General features: G+C 36.7%; 1 protein-coding gene and 1 long non-coding RNA gene across 3 annotated transcripts; one reads left to right on the top strand and one right to left on the bottom strand.

Moving 5' to 3' along the window:
• The first annotated feature begins 1,320 nt into the window (after positions 1-1,320).
• Positions 1,321-22,926, top strand: cUnh10orf67 (chromosome Un C10orf67 homolog). 2 transcript variants are annotated; one of them, XM_082172257.1, is made up of 16 exons: positions 1,321-2,034; positions 2,163-2,283; positions 2,874-3,017; positions 3,121-3,195; positions 3,298-3,420; positions 5,788-5,926; positions 6,777-6,823; positions 6,924-6,977; positions 12,174-12,236; positions 15,872-15,925; positions 16,006-16,085; positions 16,175-16,240; positions 16,319-16,406; positions 18,714-18,800; positions 18,878-18,977; positions 21,770-22,926. In XM_082172257.1, exons 1-16 carry the CDS (start codon positions 1,949-1,951, stop codon positions 21,808-21,810), a joined length of 1,368 nt encoding a protein of 455 aa, XP_082028383.1. In that variant the 5' UTR covers positions 1,321-1,948; the 3' UTR covers positions 21,811-22,926. The 2 variants fall into 2 exon arrangements, with proteins under 2 accessions (XP_082028383.1, XP_082028382.1); XM_082172256.1 differs by having other exon boundaries at positions 16,175-16,406.
• Positions 11,359-11,856, bottom strand: LOC309500617. The gene is made up of 2 exons (XR_014206640.1): positions 11,470-11,856; positions 11,359-11,432 (listed from the first exon to the last, which is right to left on the bottom strand). It is a non-coding gene; the product is annotated as an uncharacterized lncRNA (long non-coding RNA).
• Positions 22,927-23,161: the final 235 nt, after the last annotated feature.

Below are 23,161 nucleotides of genomic sequence, written 5' to 3'. Positions count from 1 at the left end.
ACAAATAAAACAGTATTTGTTTGATTTCAATAAATTGTGCTCAAAATGGAGATTTGAAGTAAATTAGAATTTACAATTTATCACACTTGACTGAGACCCTCTGAACAAATAAATATGATATTGTATATCTTTGCAGATTCATTGTTTTTACATAGCACAATGTGGTTAATATAGTTTAAAGTTGTGTACGAACAAGAATTTCAATACAAAATCATACCCATGTCGTGTGAGCTGAAAATGACAATCAGACCAAAAAAAATACACTGAAAACATTTATTTTAGGTGTGTTAAAGAATCATGTCCAAGACAGTTGCTCTCACTTTACGCCTGACTGATACTCAATGATGCATACGTTATTGATCTTCATTACAAGAACCGCATGAAGTAACAAACCGCTTTGGACTGCATACAAAATGAAGATGAGAAATCTCCATGCAGTGAAAACAGAGCCAAAAATATCCACTATTAGCCACTGAGAGGACTACACTGATTAATTAAAGGGCCATATTGGCTTGCCCCAGGGCAGACTCTTACAGTAGAAGCAACGCTGTCTCTGAGGGGGAGGGGACATACCTAGAGTCTGCTGTTGTGACTGCTTCACTGAGGGTAGGGTTTACACCATGCAGGGGAGTATATTTCAGTATCAGGGATTATGTTGTTTAAGCAGACTCAAAGAGATTATGCCATCTAGACAGACTACGGCAGACTAATCTATTTTAATGGACTTTTCCTTGTCTGAAAATGAAGAGTGGGCTTTATGATTGGAGACATGAAAGTGCACAACAGCCTCCTTAAAATATATTAAGGAGGTAAACACATGCAAAGTCTATTGTCTGTCTTCAGTCTGAGATAGGCTATGAATTGACTAGAAATGCTTAATAAACACACAGTCGTCTGCTGTCATGGTGAATTAGGATAGCTGTTTAGAGCTAATCAAGGGCTTCAGAATTGCACTTGGAATTTCATTTGTCAATATTTGTTCTGCTAAGTGGAGCAGGTTCAGTCCCATTTAAATCAAATTTAGTCCCTGCAGGATTAAAGCAATTTAATGCTTTTGGCTCAAGCCCTTGGCTCGATTATTATATAGGCTATATACATTTATATTTATATATTTTTATTTATTTTTTTTTATTTTTTTTACCGTGAACTGTTTTAAACTAGGCTACTGTGCAACTCTGAGACAATAATTTAAATAATTTTACATGACACTTGAGCATGGTTGTCAAGTTTTTTTTTATATAGGCCTATAGCTACTGCTCAAGTGTCATAGTCTACTCTACACTATACAAATAAATCTGTACTGGTAGCTTATTACCCGGACATTATCCAGCAATTTTACAGACATTTCCGTCCCTAAAACACTAACGCAATAAAGTAAAAAATTCAAATACAAAACACCCGTAAAAAATTAAAATACGGAAAATTCTGTCAAATTAATACATTCCAGTTTAAATAGGCTAATTCAATTATTTATAACATTTTAATAGCTAAAAGCGAACGTAGGCTATATTTTATTTTCTATATCGTTCTATTATTTAAAACGATAATATATTTATCATGTGCAATGACTGTATCATAATATGGAAGCTTGTTTCCGCCACGGAATATAACAATTTAAAAGTTTGCGACTTTTTATCTCAAATTCTGACTTTTTTCCCTCACATCTCGCAATGTGGACTTCTTTTCTCAGAACTGTGGGATACAAACTAGCAATTGGGAGATATAAAGTCCAATTCTGAGGGGAAAAAAGTCGAGAAAATAGTCAGAATTGTGAGATAAAAAGTCGAAATTACCTTTTGTTTGTTATTCAGTGCAGGCTCATGTTGCAGTGTGATCTGAGTCGTTGGTTTCTTGTTAAGTTTCTGTTGCTACGGCAACCGTTTTGCGCACCAGAAATCTGTAGCAAAAATATTGTGCGATTGCATTTTATTCCCTGTAGTTTGGAGTCATGGACGTTATCGAAAAGAGAATAAACAGCATTGCGAATGAAGCCGAGGAGGCGCTGATTTCAAAAGAGATTGACGAAATACGTCGGTAAGAGTTTTGTTCTGCTCTCTTGCAAACAAGCTGTAAAGTTGCTGAAAGCATCCAAGATCAACTTCAGCTAAGTTTTGCCTGTGAACTATGCCGATTTCACCACACGATCTTTTCTCCCTCTTCAGGTATTCTCTGTCCAATCAGTTGAGGGCAGGTTTTTTTGGACAAGATGCCTGTGTCCAAACTGACGAATCAGAGCTGCCGAATATGAAGATTCTTGCTGCCGACACTGCAAATCTTATGAAGGTGTGTATCTGCTACCTTTAGATGAATAGTCAGTCCCTTATTATCTTAAGCTTGGTCTGTTCATTCATAACACTTAATAGGAAGCAATCTGTCAGCTATCAATCAATCTGTAGCCATCTCTAAAAATGCAAGTTTGTCTTCTTGCCTCAAAAAAGACCCACCGAAAGCTGATACTGTGTCAGTGCATTCCGCTAGATACACTCAGTGAGTTCATTCATGCTGCTGGCTTTTCATCTTATTAGTTCAAGATTCTTCTAACTTTAGCTCTGAGTGGCCTCACTGTGGGCTGTCCAGGTCACCTGCTGAGAGGGCATATGGTGGCTTTGTGGTGAAGAACAGTGCCTTCACAAGGAATCCTCTAGCCTGCAGAGTTAAACATATTGATTAGCAGGCTTTCAGCCGAATAAACGCTATACTAAATGTGTTCTAGTTCCATCACTCACAGTGAACTATGGTAAAGATATCCTCTACAATATTGTGATGGCAGCTCAATAATAAATTAGTATTTGTAGTTGGGAGTTTGATTTTTTTAGCAATAGCCTATATTCTGTCTTAAATAATATGTTTTAAAATATTTGATTTTATCTCAGGAAATGCACTTGTTTAAAGAAGGCACTGAAAATAAACTGAAAATGATAGGTTTTCATTATGAGACCAAACTGCAGGAAGAATCGGATGCCCTTTATTCAAGAATGAATGAGAAAATCAAAAATCAAGAAAACTGCTACAAAGAGGTCAGTATTCAAGTTTCATCAATAAATGTGTTTCTTCGGTAATGCTCATTACTAGGCTACTGCATTGAACTTGACTTCAATTTGGTGTCTGGTTTATTTTAAGAAATTATCTGTTCTCCGGAGAAGCTATCAGCAGCAGCTCTCTGATGCTATGCAGGTGATCAAAGCCAGCTATAAGGTAAGCTTTTAATGAGTTTGGAACATCAAGAAAGATTTTGTTTTTAAATTGATATTATTTATTGTTACAAAATTCACAATCTCACAATCGCATTTCTTAAAGAATAAGGAAGACACAGATCTGGTTTGTGATGTTACTGATGGAAGAGTAAAGGACCTTCTTAATGAGCTTCAGGAGAAGAACCTGAAGATTGAGTGTATAAGTGAACAGCTGAAGAAATATGAGGTACAGACAATGCCATTCATCACAAAAACACAAGTGTTTCATTTGTTGAACTATAGGCCTGTATGTGTGTAAATATTGTATCAACACAAAGTAATAGAGAAAGGACAGAATGGATAATCATTTTCAAAAGGTTGGGGTCAGTAAGATTTAAAAAAAGTTGTTTTTTAAATAAGTTTCTAATGCTAACAAAGGCTGAAATGCAGCAAAGACACTAATATTGTGAAATATGATTGCCAATTTGCCATCAAAAATAGCTGTTTTCTATTCAAATACATTTTAAAATGTAATTCATTCATGTGATGGCAAAGCTGAATTTTAACCAGCCAATACTCAATTTTTCAGGTTCACATGATCTTTCAGAATTTGTTATAATATGCTGATTTGGCGCTCAAGAAACATTTCTTATTATTGTGAATGTTGAAATTGATAATAAGATATTCTAGATACATATAACATTTCTTTGAGGGTAGCTTTTGTACTGAATCATTACTTAGCCATTAGTGCATTTATCATTAATGATGTCAATATGATTCTTGATTGCTTAAATGTCATCCAGTGTGTGTTGATATTGACCAGCAGGATGGTAATTATTGTTTAGTGGCCTGCTCTATTATGGCCTGAAGTGTACTTGGGAGTGGCCTGGCCCCATTGCCATACACTAATAAGCAGGTTCTTGCGTTCCACAAAGTGAAATCAATTACTTACCTTTATGCCCTTGCAAAAGGGGTTTACATGCAACATGAATGAGCTATCAGGTGCCAATAAGTGAGGTGTCTATTATTAGCCTTTTTAATAGGATGCCCCTCTCACTCCGCCTGAGAGAGTTATCTCTCACCCTTAGTGTTTGAGTTCTGTCCAACCAAAACGTCTGCTTGTGTAGGCAGATGGCTGGGAGAACGGCCATACAAAACCTGCCACTCAAAGTGTAACAAATGAGTGCAGCCCGGCGGAGTTGAGCTTTGTTCATTGTGCTAATGAGAACTCTCACGCCCACAGGAGAGACGCATGGCTAATCACCTGTAGTTCTGTTACTGCAGCAGATGGTGGAGCCAGAGTTAAAGGTTGGACTGTTCAGACAGGGCAGAAAGATGTTCCTTGGAGTACAATTTTTTTGCCTCTTTGATGATGAAAAATTAAATGTAGTAAGTATGAATGAATCCATAAGTTTACTATCTCCGCCACTTCCTCACAGTCAACAGTAGATGATGACAATGAAACAGGGAGGGAAAGATGAAGTGACCACCCTGCATGGAGTAATATTTATGTCATGCTGGATGCATCAATGTCCATTCCTATTATTGATAGAGTAATCCTCTGGTCCATGACATGTACATCATCATCTGACCGTCACACTTGGGGAGTCACATTCATAACGCATGGCTCTTTATTCTGGGATTAAATCTGTTTAAAGAAACCATATGCAAGATTTCATAAATCGGAACATTTTCGTTAATTCTGTGTGACTAAAATGGCACCATGACTTGTATGTTGAGATTATCAAAAAAGTAAAATCATCAAACGTAAAAATAAACTTATTGGAATCAGAAACTCTTTATGATCGCAATTCCTTATGAATGAGAGTGAGAGAGACAGAGTGAAGAAAGTGAAAGAAGAAAATCCTTTGAAAGCCTTTGAACGCCTGCACAATCTTAAGTGTGACAGGCATGCAAAAGCCCTGTTAATGTTCGGGGCATGAATGGTTGCTGCGGTACAAAGTAGAGGGCCAACTGCGTGGATATCACAGGAACCTGATGGGCTCCATGCGGCTCCCAGTCTGCAAACTTCAGAGCGCTGACATGTGATGTGATCCTGGTGACACAGGCAGCGCTGCTACTGAGGGACAGCACAAAGGCAACAAGCCCCCCCGGGAAACTGTGCTCTCTGCGAACCCCCTGGGGCTGCTCAGCCATCCTCCAATCGCCCCCCTCAAACCCTGGCTCTGCCGAGCTTGTTAGAAAGCAGAGCCCAGACTGTGGGTGGATAGGCCCCAGCTGCCTTCCTTGACTTCCAGAATAAATTGACCTGAATGACAGGGGCACACAAACAGTATGATATGTATTATTCCTGTCAATAAAAATGTCCCCATGAATTATGGGCTTTGTATGTAATGTACTGCCGTCTTTCTTCCGGGCAAGAAGAAAAGGCCGAAAGAGAGAAAAGGAGAAAAAAAAAGAGATTGCCCTCTTCTAAGTGTGTTTGGTTTTTGTTTCTCGCTTTTTATTATTCAGGGGGAAATGGTAGGAGGCAGAAAGTTGTACGATTGCTTTGTGACTGAATGGCACTCATATTTGCCACGCAGCTTGAGCGGCGTGGCTTTTGTTTGGCGCTGTAAAGGGAAAGTTAAAAAGGACTTGTGTCATTTTTCAGATCGGCACCGAGGGAGCGGAGGACCTAGAAAAAAGCAGACTGAAGTCAGAGAACGAAAAGCTAAAAGATAACATTGACTTGTTGCACGTCGAGCTGGAAGAAATTCACAGAGTCCTGGAATCCAAAGAGCAGAGTCTGGGTAATGTCATGTTTTAGCTCGGTTTTTGCTGAACCACACACACAAAAATTCATTCAAATTCAATTTCATTTTTTTTCCAGTGGGTTTTGGGACAAAAACAAACATTCGTCACAAATGCTTGTTTGGGAAATATAGACTCTTTCCCTTATCTGTCCTGGTGTGTGATGTAGTTAGCATTCAAACGCAATGTTTGAGGACACTTGTCAGACCATAGCTATCATCTCACACTCTGTGGGAGTCTGTGAGGAGAAAGCAAACACAAGACAGGTGTATTCTCAAGGGTCAGGCCTTTATCTCTCATAGTGTTTGATATTCATTCATTGCTTATGTAACTTTGGTAACCGTCTGAATATTTTATGCCACTGTTTTTTTCTGATTACGCATGAACACCTATTTTTGAAATGCTACAAAAAAAAAAATCCATCATCCATTATTGGAACATAAACTCCTTTTATGTATCTCCATTCAGAATGTGAAGAACCATCTGCTAAAATGTTTTGCATTGGCTGTGACTAAAGATAAGAGCAGTCCAGGTCTTAAGTCTCTAAGGAAATAAAAGCACTTTGGCATTAACACACACTTGGCCCTTGAACTTAGTGGTTTGTGTTTGGCCAGTGCATGTGAGTGGACGTGTCAACAGCATTGCACCAGGTCAGAAGCTTGTCAGGACCCTGAGCCAGAACAGGTCATGCAGGCCAGGACTGGGCTTCAGTCCACTGACCCAAGATGCAAAAGATGAACAAAGACAAGTGGATGTCCTGTCGTTGTGCTCCTGACATCAGCCTTTGTTTCTCTTCTAGATATTGTCCTTTTTAAAAAAACAAATGTTCTCTCTTACTTCTGAATTTAGCACAGTTGAAATCAGAGGCGGACGACAGCAAAAAGGCCCTTCAAATGGTATTATAGTACACAAAGAAGTTAAAAACACACTTTTAAGTGTAAAATACATTTATTGCATTCGTTTTATTTATAACACTTTCATTTTCATTTATTTCAGTTGACAGATGAACAAGGACAAATGAAAATGCAGTTGGAAAGTGGCAGAGAAAAGGTGAGTTTTTATTTTATTTTATTTTTTTATGGAAAATTCTGGATTCAATAGTTAGAACTCAATGCACCATTTGTGGCACATGTTATGTTCTGGTGAGACACTACACTAATATAATAATACAATGGAAGTAAGTTCACATGATTTTAGTGTAAAAAAATAATTTGCTAACCTTTTGTGTGTAAGTTATATGCAAATTTACAACTTTTTAAATACGTTTTAGCAGAAGAATTAATGTAAGTGCAAGTGCTTTATAAATTGTAAGCTTCACATTTCTGCTTTTAAATCTTCAAATAATTGACCCCTTTCACTTCCATTACATCCATATTGTTTTTCCTGTTCCAGAAATGGTTACTGTGTGACATCTAAGATAAATAGGGCAGCATATGTCAGGTTTGCAGCCCAGACAATGTTGTCCCTCATAATTTTGCATGTTTTACTCTCGTGTTAGCTCTATGAGCAGAGAGAAGCATGCCAGCGGAGCAAATTACCATGAATTAAATACTATGCAGCAACTGGTGCATGAGGGAGAACTAAATTATTTTATGATATGTGATCAAGCACAGCTGAGGATATCTAGCATCAAGCTGACATTGTAGTTATTGGTAAAACATTTGGCGAATGGACGTGGGGCAGCGTTTTTGACATGTATTGATATAGTATTGTTTATTTAGTGTTTTATCTTTTGTGTAGTAAAGATGAAGTGTGTGTGAAGTAGCACTGCGTGGTGTTAAGATTGGGGCCATGCCAGAGTTTATATTATTGCACTACAGTAAGAAACCATGTGGTCCAAGTGCTTTGTTGTGCATTTTGAATACGCTCTAAGTTGGACTGCTGCCTTGTATTCATAAGTCCTTAGCTCAAATGCCAGCCTATTGCTTTTTTTTACCACAAAAACCTTTGAATACTATATTACTTAATTTAAAATTATTTCAGAATGCTAAATTGTTCATTTACATACTTAAAATACAGACAGTTTTACAGAAAAAATGTGGTTAGCAAGTATCATTTTGCACAGCATTTGATTTTTCAGTTGATTGCGAGGAACAATATGCACCACGTTTGCCACACAATGGCTGGAATTAAAATATGAACACAGAGGACAACGTAAAAAGAGTGTGAAAGACTCTATGGTACTCAGCCATTGAATCCGGCCACACAGAATCTAGGAGGTTAAAAGTCTCCCTCTGGCCTTGCAGGGTTGCTGGGAGACAAGCAGCAAGGGTCCTGTCAAAGCTGGCATAATTTACCCTGCAATCAAATGCTCATATTAGCACAGCTCTTCAGCAGAGTAAAGAAGAGTATGCATGCAGTATGCATAAAGATGTTTGTCACTTGTTAGTTTATTTATTTTTTAAATTATTATATACAGTATATTACATACAGTACATTACGGAACCCCTAAAGGGACATGGTGAAGGAAAAAAAAATATGAGATGGAGGAAAAAATATTTGTCAATGCTTTTGCGTTTTCTCACAAATGTTTTGCGTTCCCTCACAAAAAATTGCGAGAGAACGCAAAAGCTTTGACTATTTTTCCTCCCTTTTCATATCCCTTCAGGGGCTACGTACTTACATAGCTCACCACTGAAAATGAAATTAATTGTTGAAATACATAAATAAAATAAACAAACTAAAGTTCTGCAATGAATAATTTTTTTAAAAAGAAGACATTTTTAATTTTAAAGGGGTCCTTGTTATGATTTTACTTCTTTAACTTTAGTTTGTGTATAATGTTGCTGTTTGAAGATAAACAACATCTGCAATGTTACTACGCTCAAAGTTCAATGCAAAGGGAGATATTTCCTTTTACAGGAAAATGCTTTTTAAAGGACATTTCCGGTGAAAAATGAACCTAGGGGTAATTAACACATGGTTACCGAGTCGATAGTGTAAGTAAAAGTAAATCGCTATTTAAAGCTGCCGTCGGCAAGTCTGGCAGATTGGGTCGATTAGCCAAAATTTTGAATGTTTACAACTCTCATGCCCCTCCCCACTACCAGCGAGCACCCTCCCATCGAGGTCGTGCTCGTCAGTGCGTCACTGTGCGTGTGTACCTGTGAACGCGTCCGTCTCTTCAGCATCTATCAACACCATGGACTCGGCGGTAGGCTGCCCTGGCTAATCTATCCATAGATAGCAATAACCGAGGAATTGGAAGCTTGTTAGTAGATTTTCTCTCCGCCATCACGCTTCATGCAATCTCCAGGCGAAGTACAGTACATTACGCGTTTACAGGCAGGAGTCATCTTGGAAAACAGTCTTCACTAGTCGAGCCACAAACGCCGTGCTACGTTAGATTTCACAAACATAATTCCTATCGACCAGCTCACGTAGCACGGCGTTCGTGGCTCGACTAGTCGAGACTGTTTTCCAAGATGACTCCTGCCTGTAAACGCGTAATGTACTGTCTTTATAAAGTATCTTCTTATTAAACTGTCTGTACACTTACAAAGTTCTCAATGCTTCGGTTTGCATGTAAGGACCCTCATTATGCTACCGTGTTAGTGTGAGGCTATTTTGAGCCTTGTTACAATGTTAGTGGTATTAAATAGCGATTTACTTTTACTTACACTATGCCCCATATACTACTAGTGTTATAAGCTAATCTGTTTGAGATAAAACTCTTTACATTCGATTATCATGAAAACACATCCCAGGGAACAATCGACTCGGTAACCATGTGTTAATTACCCCTAGGTTCATTTTTGACTGTTTTAGAATTGTCCTTTAAGGACTACAACAACATATGGCTGGTAGGTACTACAACAAGCTTCTTCCCGGGTTGGTGACATCACAAACCCTAACATTTACATATATCCTGTCACAGGAACATGCAACAAAGGGGGTGAGGCCATGTTGGGCTGCTTTAGAAAAGATGAAGAGTGTTGTCGCTGTTTTTTCCACCCCAGAAAAGGCTGACAAACTTAGTGTGGTTAAAATTTATTTTGAAAAACTGCTCCTGAATATTGTAACCTCAACTTTTCTTTGCACTGCACATTTTACGGAGAACAGCAGACATAGAGTAACGTTACAATGCAGAAACAATACAATAACTAACATTACAGTATTGATGTAGTGTTTGTTTACTGTATCTTTTGTAAGCTCTTGATTTTGTAAGACTGTTCACCGCCCCTTAGTAAAATTATCCGTGATTTTATAATCGATAGACTGTTTGTATTACCATGGTTTTCCGACAAAATATGATTAAATGGTGGACAACGTCATATCTATAATTTATCGGAAACAAACAAACAAAAACATACCACTCTGAAACGTCCTGTGAAATCCGTGCTTTCAAAGTCCGTGCATGAAATCCGTTCTGCACGATCCTCTTGTTCGTTAACATTGATTCAGAGTCTGAATCGGGTTCGAATTGGTTTAAAATTGACGCCATCTTTAATGTTTACATCTGAGCAGAGCTCGCGGTAATAAAGGGGCGGGACATTCCCCGAACTCGCGCTAAAGCGGTGCCAATCACAACACACTGGGTCAGCTAACCAATCACAGGACATTTCGTATTTCGGAAAGAGGGGCTTCCTCGAAAACGACGCGTTCCAGACAGACTGGGGAAATGGGAGCTGTAATAATTTAGCATCGAGCATGAAAATATGTGAAAAAACACCCCAAAAACAAAATCAAGACTTCATAAAAGGGCATTCATATTTTTAAATTTGTATTGAATATATTATTATGCACATTTGTATAATTTAATATACGAGTACTGTATGATACAGTTTTTAATTACTTATTTATGTTGCGTTCATTTAAAAAACAATATTTTCTATCCCTTTTTTCTGTTTTAAAGTGCTTTATAAAAGAGAGGCATATTAGTTTCAGATCAATAATGTTCTTCCGGCTCTTCACATAATAGTGAGTGGACACAAAATCTGGTATAGGACCAGGAAAGAGGCTAATGGAGCAGGTGGTGGCCAAACACACTCTATGTAGAACCCTGGTTAAAACCACTAATGAAGACCTCCTTAATGTTGTTTGAGCCACCAGGAGAAAAGGATTATCCATATTTAGTGTAGCTGTTCAGATTGGCCTCTTTTCAGTCTTGCATCCTTTGTTGAGCCGCCCCTTTGTGCTTTGACTGACAAACTCAATGTTAAGGTCTAGCGTGGTGGCGATGCATAAAAATGTAAAGTAAAAAAAAAAAGACATTTAGAAAAAACTAAGTTTTTTTCACCATTTTATTGTAGGGCTGGGTATCGATTCAGATGTTCCAATTCGATTTCGATTTGCAAGCTCTCAATTCGATTTGATTTTCGATTCTCGATTCGATTTTCGATTGCAATTCTAAATTCGATTTCGATTCCCGATTCGATTCTCGATTCGACTCAATGAATATAGATTTAATACAAATCCTATTTTTATAAAAAAGAACAGTGAACATAAGTTTACAAGTGGTTAATTAATAAAAAGAAATTAAGAGCCACAAACCTGTATATTAAACTCTTTTTATTTTAGGTACTCTTGGGTACATTAAAACAGAACCCAAACTCTATATTTCAAATGCATACAATGAATAGACAGGATTTTGATGCAAGATGAAAAATTGATGCTGAAAATTGGACAAGTCAGAACAGTCGCATGCTTTGATCAAACAGGATCAGGTTATTTTATGTTTAACATAAAACAAACATAAAATCTCACAGCATTATAGCTGTAACAAGGAGGCTGCAAGCCTATGAACAGTGTAGGAAAACTAATAATGGCTTTTGGGTGATAGATAAATAAATATGGAAAAAAAATTATTCGTGGCCTTTGAGAATCGATTTTGAATCGACCACATTAAAAAAAAACGATTAATCGAAAAATCGATTAATCAATTTTTTGCCTAGCCCTATTTTATTGTGGTGACTTTGATCAATGAAGCAGAAAATTTGTTTCCATAGCCAAAGGGTTGCAGAAAAGACCTATAATGAGAGGCTGAAGCCCAGGCCAGAGTGGAGTGTGAAGCTCAGCTGGGTGTAAGCTTCGCTTCTTTGAAAAGACACCCAAATGAATGGCCCATCAACCACACAACTGCCCTTGTCATCAGTACCATTTGCTGACCACTTCTGAAGTTTTAACCTGGGTGTAAATACTCCTAAAATCCCAGAACCTTTGGGATGGTTGCGAGTAAGCAAGCAACATGAAGTCTCTCACTGTTTGCTCTTGTTTGTGAGATAACATTTTAATTTTATTTTGCAGATAAAACAGTTAAAAGAGGAGATGAAGAAAGAAATTGCATGCATTGAAGCCTCACGCTTGGAGGTGAGTATGAGACGCAGCTGAACACATGCTCAGATACGGCACGGACTTGACTCAAATCCTATCAGTCTCAGGATGTTTGGAGGTCTTGAACTCTTGACCAAAGGACGGTCCCTCCATTACCCCAGACATCAGTGTCCTAAAGTAAAGACGGAGGATAAGGTGCACACGCAGTGTCTAAGTAATATTGATTTTAGCCATGATTCTATGGTTAAAATTCAACCCATACCAACAGTGAAACGCATTCATTAACAGCCCTGAGTGATGGATGACAGCTCTCTCTCCCTCTGTCAAGTGCAGATCTTTGTCTTTTTTCATCGAAATACACATCTAAAATGCCTTTTCTATCACAGATGCGAATTACAACCTTGCTAAGTTAAGTAAATTCTTAATTCAAGCTATTAATGCTCACCTACACTATCGTTCAAACGTTTGAGGTCATTAAGATTTTTACATTTCTTTTAATACTTTAATTCAGAAAGGACACATTAAATTGATCAAACGTGAAAGTAAAGACATTTATAATGTTACAAAAGATTTTAATTTCAAATAAATGCTGTTCTTTTGAACATTCTATTCATCAAAGAATCCTGAAAAAAAAAACTTTTCAACGAAAATGTTTAGCAGCACAACATTCAGTGCTGATAATAAGAAATGTTTCTTGAGCAGCAAAGCAGCATATTAGAATGATTTCTGAAGGATCATGTGACACTGAAGACTGAAGAGTAATGATGCTGAAAGTTCAGCTCTGCCATCACAAGAATAAATTACATTTTAAAATATATTTAAATAGAAAACAGTTCTAGTAAAAGTATATATAAATATATATAGTTATAAAGTTGTAAAAATCTTTTATAATATTACTATTTTACTGTATTTTATAAAATCATGCAGCCATGGTGATCTTAAGAGCATAAGAACCTTCTTTCAAAGGTATTAAAACATCTTACCGACCCCAAATATAGTGTATAAATTGTCCTAGCTGTCATTGCTGACTATTATATTATATTATATTATATTGTATTATATTATATTATATTATATTATATTATATTATATGATATTATATATTATATTATATTATATTATATTATACATTAAACATATTTTATACTTTATGTATATTAATTAATTATTATTATAATATAATTTTATAATTATTATAATTATTATTTGTTTACATTTTTTTATTGATATTTTTATATAATGCTATTTCCAGTGCTTATCATACTTACCTTTAAATAAACACACTATAAACTATAGCTGATCCTTTATAAAAATGGCCATAGCATCACGGCTTCTTGGACATTCTTCTGTTTTTATTTGATTTGCTTGTTCATGGCTTGTTAAGGGGGGAGGGGGGAATCAGGACGATGCCTCTGTCAACATGCTGACCGCATAGAGGCGGCCGAGGAGGTGGCCAGTGTGAATCCCTGGCCTCGGTGCCTAGGAGAGGCTGGAATGTGGCATGCAGCTGACACAACACGGTGACAGGCAGGAGTGGGTGATGGGGTACAGCTGAATCAAAGTGGACAATAAGCCCGGTTTAAAGTCCACTTCATAAAGCACCCTTACAATGAGCTTGGCCACTGTGGCTAGTTATTATGGAAATGTGTGGAACTCATCTTTTTTTAGCTTCAATTTTAACTGGCACGTGCCTGACCCTGTATAGACAGTGACTCAAACGTAGATACAATGCTCAAACAGTTTGATTTATTTACCTTGGAAAACAATAGTTCTATAAACACGTGGTCTGTGTTTGAATGCTTAGAAGCACTATATTTCAAAATCATGTCATTTTAATTGATAATGGGTTTTTTTCCCCTCAAAATAATTATTTTTAAATTATTCCAAAATACACACTACAAACAAAAGTTTAGGGTCAGTAAGGTTTCTTTTCTTCTTTTTTCTAATTAATTAATACTTTCATACTTTTTTCATACATTTTACTAACAATGATGCATTCAATTATATTAAAGATATTTATAATGTCACCAAAGATTTCTGTTTAAAATAAATGCTGTTCTTTTGAACTTTCTATTCATCAGAATACTGAAAAAAAATGTGTCACTGTTATGTCACTGTTTCCACAAAAATTGAAGCAACACAACTGTTTTCAGCCTTGATAATTATAAGAAATGTTTCTTGAGCACCAAATCATTATATTAAAATTATTTTTGAAGGATCGTGTGACACTGAAGAGTAATCATGCTGAAAATTCAGCTTTGCCTTCACAGGAATACATTACATCTTAAAATATATTTAAATAAAAATAAACATTTAATTATATATATATATATATATGTCATATTTCTCATTATTACTGTTTTAACTGTATATTTGTTCAAATAAATGCAGCCTTGGTGAGCATAAAAAACTTTTAAAAAATCTTACTGACCCCAAACTTTTGAATGGTAGTGTACATGGAATGTATCGGAAATGTTCAAAAGGTTATTCTTCGGTTGAATGGTCAATTATTAATTATTTTATGTCTAAACTATATATGTGCAGCTGCATTCATCAAACTAGTAAGGAAACAGACTGAAGTGTAACAGGCCTTCATTAGTGTTCATTCTCAATATAGAATACTTCATGAGGCCTTACACAACTGTCTGTTGTATTGTCACAAATCAACACCTACTCCTTTTTGCACACAATGCGTCTTTGAACAATCTGGCAAGGAAACTTTCTTTTTCCCATTCTCTTTTTTTCTTTGGTTAGGATGAAAGAAAAAGGGTGGACTGACATCCTTTCTGTGTTGGGTTAGACTAACAACACACTCTGCACCCACTCTTACTAAGAGAAACTTAAAAAGGGACTCCCACGTTCCGTTAGGCCTTTTTGGGGGAACACGGGTGGAAAAGTGGATGTCCGAGCTGACCTCAGGTGACCTGACCTTCACACTGCTCTGAACGTATGCACTCAATCAGCCAACATGACATTCCACAAAGCTGTGTCAAGCCTTGATTGGACATGCCAAACAAAGTGGACATTTGGTGTTAAAATGACCCTTTGTGAGCGATGGACTGATATAATGACGCACCGAATATGGCCCTCCATTTAAATCTCTATCAGAAAACAGATAAAACTTCAAAGCCATTTCCTTTCTTCTGAGCTGAGGTGGACAGGCACATGAAACGTGTTGCTAGATTCAGTGGACAGTTCACGCAAAATGTTTAATTCTGTCATCATTCACTCACCATTATGTTGCTCTAAGCCTGCTATAAACTTTATTTAATGTGACAAACACAAAAGGAGATGTTTTTAAGAACGCTGACTTTCTTTGTATGAGCAAAACAGAGAGATAACATAGAGACATATCTCAAAATCATGGAAGAAAGAAAGTAAAGTAAGAACCGAATATTGGAACATGCATTTTTGTGAAGCTGCTGTGAAACAATATGTATTGTAAAAAGCGCTAAACAAATGAACTGAATTGAATACAGGTTTGGAATGACATACTGTAAGGGTGAGTAAATTATGACAGAATTTTCATTTTTTGGTGAACAATCCCTTTAAGATGTAATGCAAAGACACAAAAGTAACATTTTATTTGTACTCCTTTATTGACTTACAATTACTATACAGAAATGCATCATTGTAATTTTAGTATATGTTTGTGATTCTCCCGTTGTCAGAAAGCTGCCACTGAAATTGAGAAGCAGAAGCCAGCAGAACTTACAACCATGGAGGTAGGCTACCCTTCTCTTTGTTGAAGTAGCATACACGCATCCATAAACTTCTCTAAAAATGAGCATTCTTTTTCTTTCAGCTTCTTGGGGATATGGAGCTGGTTCAAAAAATGAAAGAACACAGAAAGACTGAAGCATTGCTGAAAAAGGAGATTGAAAGGTATAATAAAACTTTGAAAGAGATCAATCTTACAGTACTTGTTCTTTCCACTGCCCTCTGTTGTTCTTATTGTTTTTAAATGTTATCAGGCTCAATAAGCAGTTGTGCATGTCCAATCAGGTGTGGGAAAAGAAGTTTGAGATTTTAAGACAGAGGTACACCCTAAAGTTTTGTGACTCCAATTTTGTTTCATTATCCATGAGCTCTGCTACACTGATTAATTCTCTCTTAAGTTTCCATGCCATCAAGGATGAGATGTTTTTACGGCAGACTTTGCAGCGACAGGAAGCCATTCTGCACAACGCCTCAGTCAGTTTTGCGGTCAGTAGCTTCTCTGAGAGCGATACAGTTTTGTCCACTTTGAAACAATATGCTCTTTTGCTTCATCAAAGCTGATCTTACCACTCTGAAAAAGGGAAGAAGCTTTAATCATGCAACCCTTAATGAAATCTGCACCTGTGGCCTGTCCCGCACACACAGAGAGCACATATACAGTAGAGGTTAACCCAGAACAGACTTTAACAGGTGCACACCCATTAAGCCCCTCATCTCTGGCCTCAATTGGCGAAGGCTGATGAATATGCATAAGTTTTGTTTTTGTTTTGCTCTGCACCCCACACCCCATTTAGCAGGCGAACAAATGTAACTCGGCTCACCTCGTTGTGGCCTGCCTGTGTCAGATGTCATTTATTAAACAAAAAATGCACATGAAAACAGCCGATAATAGAGACATGTACTTAATGTTTGCCATTATATATGTTATTTTTGTTGTATATACTGTACAATACTGTTCAAAAGTTTAGGGTTAGTAAGACTTAACGTTTTTGAAAGAAGTCTCTTATGCTCTCCAAGGCTCCATTTATTTGATCAAAATGACAGTAAAAACAGTAATAGTGTAAAATATTATTACAATTTAATCATTATTTTTAAAAAGTAATTTAGTCTTGTGATGGTAACGCTGTATTTTAAGCAGGCAGTACTCCAGTTTTTAATGTCACATCATGCTGATTCAGTGCTCAAGTAACATTTCATTATCCTTGTCGAAAACAGTTGTGCTGCTTTTTTTGTGAAAACTGTGATACCTTTTTTTCAGGATTCTTTGATCAGTAAAAAGTTCAAAATAACTTTTCTAAAATACGTAACGTTGACGTTGTTCAGTCAATAGACGCATAGTTTTTCTTTACAAAGTGACATTGCCAACTACTGGCCTGACATGCATAGGCCTAATACAGCATTTTTAATCGTTTTTGCGGATCCATGTAAACGGGGATTGTTTTGACAATGTTGTTTGTGAAAAACGCAAAGTAAAAACGTTTCCATTTTTAGTACATCGTTATCATGTAAACGTACCCTTAAAATTCGGGAGTTTATCACACTGAGTATCTACAATGTTAGGCGGAAATCTCTTTTCTAACCCTTTAAGCCGATTTCGCTTCTCTGTTTGTGATTATATAATTTTTCCGTGTAGGCCTACAGACGACTTGTCAAAACGATCCCGTTCACAAAGATCCGCGAAAACGACTAAAAAGGCTGTGTTATGCATGCCAGGCCAGTAGTTGGCAATGTCACTTTGTAAAGAAACAGTATGCGCCTATAGACTTAACACGTAACACACATGCGCATGATGTCACTGTTTTCACAAATTGTCATTTTTGTTGTTTAGATGGAGACGATAATGGTATCATTTACACAAACTTGTACTTTGAAAACAGATTTCAAAAGTCGCTTTTCAGGTCGCCAAAGCGCCGTTGTTGTGAAAAATGAACGGGAATTAAAAGTTTTCAACTTTTAGTTGAAAACAGTGTCATTTAAACAGCCCTTCCATCAGAGGTGGCAGAGAGAATAGAGACTCACGTATTGAATTATATGGACTCCTTATATTATTTGGTATCCTTTTGGAGTCTCCAAGTGTCCTTTTTTTGGAAAGACTAAATTTACCTTGAAAAAAAAAAAAACTACATTTTTGTGAGATTCACCCTTCAATCTATGGTTTACTTTGCTGGATATAGCAAATGATAACGTGTTTACGTAAATTAATGTGTTAAACATAAATGGTATATGCTTAATTTCACAAAATTTGTGCAATTATCACAATTAATCATTTTAATACTGACCCTAAACTTTGGATCAAAAGCTTACACGTGTGTGTTACTACTTAAAATTTGTCCCCAGAAGGGAGCTAAATCTGACATAAATTTATATTATAAATAAAGTAAATATATGTTGTTGTTTTTTATTGTAAAAATGTTTTCTGTTTGGGTGTTAGAAAATGTTTTCTGTTAAATTGTCTGTAGTATTTATGATTAACTACATTAAAACAATGTAGTTCTAGATATTTCCGCATTTAGAGTGTGTGTTTGTGTACAGGTTGGATTATACTTGTGAAGATCAAATCTTTAAAAAATGTCCTTAGTAATATGGGAAATATGTTGAAAACTGACTTATGAGAAATGGTCCTCATTACTTGAAAGGTTGATATGTTTGAATTTTTAGCAAAACGTTTGGAGTTTAGCAAATATCATGACCACTGTATAAAAACAACTGCATCTATGAGATGTCCACATTAATAAAGTGAAACCAACATATATGAGAAAATGTGAGATATTTCAAATGTCTTTTTTCTTGTAGATGGACGCTCCTTGCTCACCACAGCAGAAGAGTCCAGCAGATGATACTGTTAAAAGGTTGTACATAAACAGCAAAGTGGCTCCTTTGGTAAGGAACCTTCCAACTGAAACTCTTCTGGTTTTGTTGAGATGGACTTTGTAGCTTAAATGTCCCTCTGCTCTAAGCCACGTAGGCCTATAGATGCTGGAGGCCAGGAGAAAAGGGACAGGGTCGTGGACATCAGTCTACACAGTGAGAGAGGTGCAGATGCTCTCCCTGGATTAGGTTAGTGCACGTCAACCTGAAAGAGATAACAACACAGACAAGTAACTAAAATATCTAATTTAACTTGATTACAGTTGTCGTATAGCATTAACACCTGTCCTCAAATTGACCACATAAAAAAAAAAAGATGTTTATACATTGTTCAAAGATATTGATTTGACCAAATATGTCACATCACTTTGAAAAGCTGCCTTGTGCACTATTATCATATTAGCACTGACATGAGGAGAAGGAATGAGAAATGATGGAGAGAGTTGTCTTGCCTCAGCTACTTTTTAATCTCTCTTTTGCCTATTATTGACTTTCTGATGATTGGGATCGAGGTTAATGAGCTTAGCAGGCGTGACTTGGCTAGATAACCTAAAAGACTTAATTCCTTCTGTCAATATGGAAGCTCTCAGACACAAATATCTGATGCACAGAAGCTAACTAATCAATCTGCCCAAATTACAGCGCTGTGCTGTCGGTGGATTTCAACAGGCCAGTAGTCATAGACAATAAATGTGTCATTGGTTCTGCATTAGTTCTTCTTTTTATTGCAAATGTTTGTTGATTTAATGGATATAATATAGTTATTTCAATTACATGTACACACTACCAGTCAAAAGGTTAGGGCCGGTACGATTTCTTTGGAAGTAACTGATACTTTTATTTAGCAAGGTTGCATTAAACAAAAATAAAAAGAGACTGTAAAGACATTAAAAATGTAGACTTTTATTTCAAAAGCATGCAGTTCTTTTGAACTTTCTATTCATCAAAGAATCCTAAAAAAGTATCACTGTTTCCACAAAAAATATTAAACAGCACAACTGTTTTCTGCATTGAATAATAATAAATGTTTCCTGGGCACCAAATCAGCACATTAGAATGATTTCTGAAGGATCATGTGACACTTAAGACTGGAATTATGATGCTGAAATTCAGAATATATTCAAATAGAAAAGTTATTTTAAATTGTAACAGTATTCTGTGTATTTCAGTAATCTGAAAATTAAGCTTTCATAATATGACAATTTTTTTTAATGTATTTTTTATCAAATAAATGCATCCTTGGTGAGCATAAGATTTCATATAAAAAACAAATATATATATATATATATATAAAACAAATATATATATATATATATATATATATAAGCAGTATATAAAAGAAGGATATAAGCGTCCGCTTCGTGTCTAACCCTCTGTATATTTGCTTAAGTACTTGTGAAAAGTATCTTGTACTTGCAGCCTGGGCTCTGGATAGAGATGTTTACAGGCCACTGCAGTAGTTTATAGTGGGTCAGCATGAAGGGGGTCACTGGTCCTCTGTCCAGAGGGCCTGGCCAGTGACCTCTACAACTGCTAGCCGGCCCATGTCTAAATAATGGGAATCTGGTCCATACATCACCACTGACACCCAATAATTGAGACACTGGAGATAAGGCACCGGCTACTGAGGGTCTTGACACTTGGAAAGAGTTGGCAAACATTGTTGTCACACAGCAGATTGTGTTTATTCAGTGTGTCACCAATCTAAGGTGGTGTGAATAATTTCAAGCCTGCACTTTTACAAGCTTGTATTTGGACATCCAAGCCAAGGCTGTCTGTCTGAGTGTTCTTGTTTGCTGAGCCTAATTTTTTGATTAAGGAAAATGTCACAATAATAATAATACAAAATAATATAGTAAGTATTAAACTTTTTAACAACATTGTGAACACTATCAAAGAGAGTAAAATGTATGCAGCAAGGTAAAATCTCGCTTTTTTCTAAAATATTTAAATGTTCCCTTTTTAACATGGCAAGTGCATGGATTCAAAGTCATTCGGCAAATGATCAAAAGAAGGGGGACAAGACTGCTTGGACACAACCATAATAAATTTTTCTTCCTTTTTTGTTCATGAATACGTCTGGCCCATATGCTTTTCTGCAGAACTATTTGAAAGCAGCATTTACAAACCCAGGCCCACCACATTAAACTCTATAACAATCTTCATTCATGGTAACTTATCAGACTCAATTAATCAACCTCAACAATGGCAATTCTGATGTGTTCAAGCAACCTGAAAGGCATAGGTCAGCACTAGGGCAGTCCTGAGCTTGACTTTTTCTGCACTTAAAACTATGTATTCTGTCATCAGCAATTATTAAGACTCTTTTTACCTCATATTTAGACCCACATCCTCCCCCCAAAAAATAAAATAAAATGTCTTAAGTAAAACAAACAACTTTCAAAATGAGCTTTTTGTTTGTCTTTTTTTTTTTTTCTCTCTAAAAGGCTACAAAGCCCTGCGGTTGATAAAAAGCCTCTCAGTCAGTCTCAAAGGAGCATGTCTTCTCTACTGCAATGTGAATGGTATTGTTATGGCTATTCCAGTGGGCTGAAAAGGGGTAACCACTGGTTTGATTCGGTTACACGGTGTGGTTAAGTTCTCCCTCCCACCGCCTTGGTGTCTATGGAGGGTCCGTGACCTGTTTTGAATCGGCCAGGGAAATGTCATGTTGCCCCTCCCATGGGCAGAACTCGCATTCACTTGATTGGTACAAAAAATGACTTGGGATGGTAAAAACCACAGTTCCTGCATCACAATTTATAGGTGCTCTAATATCAATAAAATCTATAATTTACTTGTTCAGCTATATGGCTGGTATGCACTACCATGTCATTTAAAATAAAATGAATAATTTTGGATTATTTTAAGAAAACCAAACTTGTTTGGTGTATTTTAGATTATTTTAATGGGCACTGATGATTTAATGCATTGCGTATTTAAGCTTTTTTTTCTAAATGAAGTGTTTTCTTTAATTGCAGATTCCCAGGTGACCCTTGCAGACGAGGAAGATGAAGTATAAACTGGAGTTTGTTCTTTCTTCTAAACAGGCAACCACACTATAGATTAAAGCACACTACATTTGAAATAGAAATGGCACCAAGAACGATAACTATAACAATATCTAAATGTGTGCACACCAGCGGACGATATCGCTGCAGTTATGTCGACTAGTGTTTTAAATGCTTGAGCTCTTGAAGGATGGATTCTGATTGCTGGAAAAATTCGTTCTGAAAGTGATTTCAATGAAATAGTTTCTCTGTGCCACTGTCGTAATAGTTGTGGTGCGGACTCTGCTATTCTTTTATATTTAGAATGATTTTTAGAACTATATCTTTATCGTTATCTTCCTTGGTGTGAACGGTCCTTTAGTCTGTGCTCTGCATGTTTGTGTCATTTCAAAACTTGACTATGTATAGTCACATTAGTGACTCAGAAATCATTCATTTTAAATGTTTTTGATCTGAAGAAGGAAATACCTAGTTAAAGTTAAAATAGAATTCACAGTCTATAATTATATTTTAGGATATTGATCTGTATCAGCTGCTCTACATAATAAAGCATTTGCACAATGATTCCTACTCCATACATTTGAACAAAAGTCGATTCATTTTGTCAGTGAAGATATCACGGCACTCCACAGTGCGTTTGAACTCTTTTGGCATGTTTTCAAGCAAGGCAAAGCGAAAACTTCAAATCTCTTTAAGTAAATTCATTCGATTTCCCCCATAGTGAAGCCACACAGAGCTCCCATTAAGAGAAAACAAAGGCTATCATGACTTTAACTGACTGTAATTGACTGTGCTGTGAATGGACTCAGTCTACTGCAGCTCTTAAGCTGAATGCTGTTGGAGAGGTGCAGACATGAGTAACTGTATGCATTCTTCTGCCACAGTAAAGAGTGCTCCAAGAATGGGCTTTCGCTTTCCGCATGCCGCATACAGCACAAAACCAGCGGAATGCACAGCTTTGGAGGCGATCTCAATGGCTGTGAAGCCGAACAATAAGATCTTGGCTCTCGAACCCATTTCAGTCTTTAGTTTTGCTCTGCCCCCAGCGCTTTCCCTCTGTCTTTATTTCACTTCTGCACACTGTACAGAATAAATGATCATAGAAATGGCCACAACTTTTACGTTAAGTTGTGTTGCGCATGCTTAAAAAAATCCAACATTTCCACAGTTCATTTTTCTATCACCTATAGAATGAAATGTAGTACCATTGACCTTCTAAATCTCTAGAACAGAGTGGTTTGGCTGGTAGCTGTAGTGTTCTGTATAAACAGTGTCCCTTCTGTGGCAAACCCCTGCAGAGCTGTTCTCCAAACTCTGGTCTCACCAGACCCCACTGACCCTCAGGGACAAGCTTAGAATCAA

The sequence above is a fragment of the Leuciscus leuciscus genome (assembly GCF_965113295.1).
Source record: "Leuciscus leuciscus genome assembly, chromosome: 6".
NCBI lineage: Eukaryota > Metazoa > Chordata > Actinopteri > Cypriniformes > Leuciscidae > Leuciscus > Leuciscus leuciscus.
The sequence above is the reverse complement of the archived record's forward strand: the minus strand, read 5'-3'. Positions and strand labels throughout refer to the sequence as shown.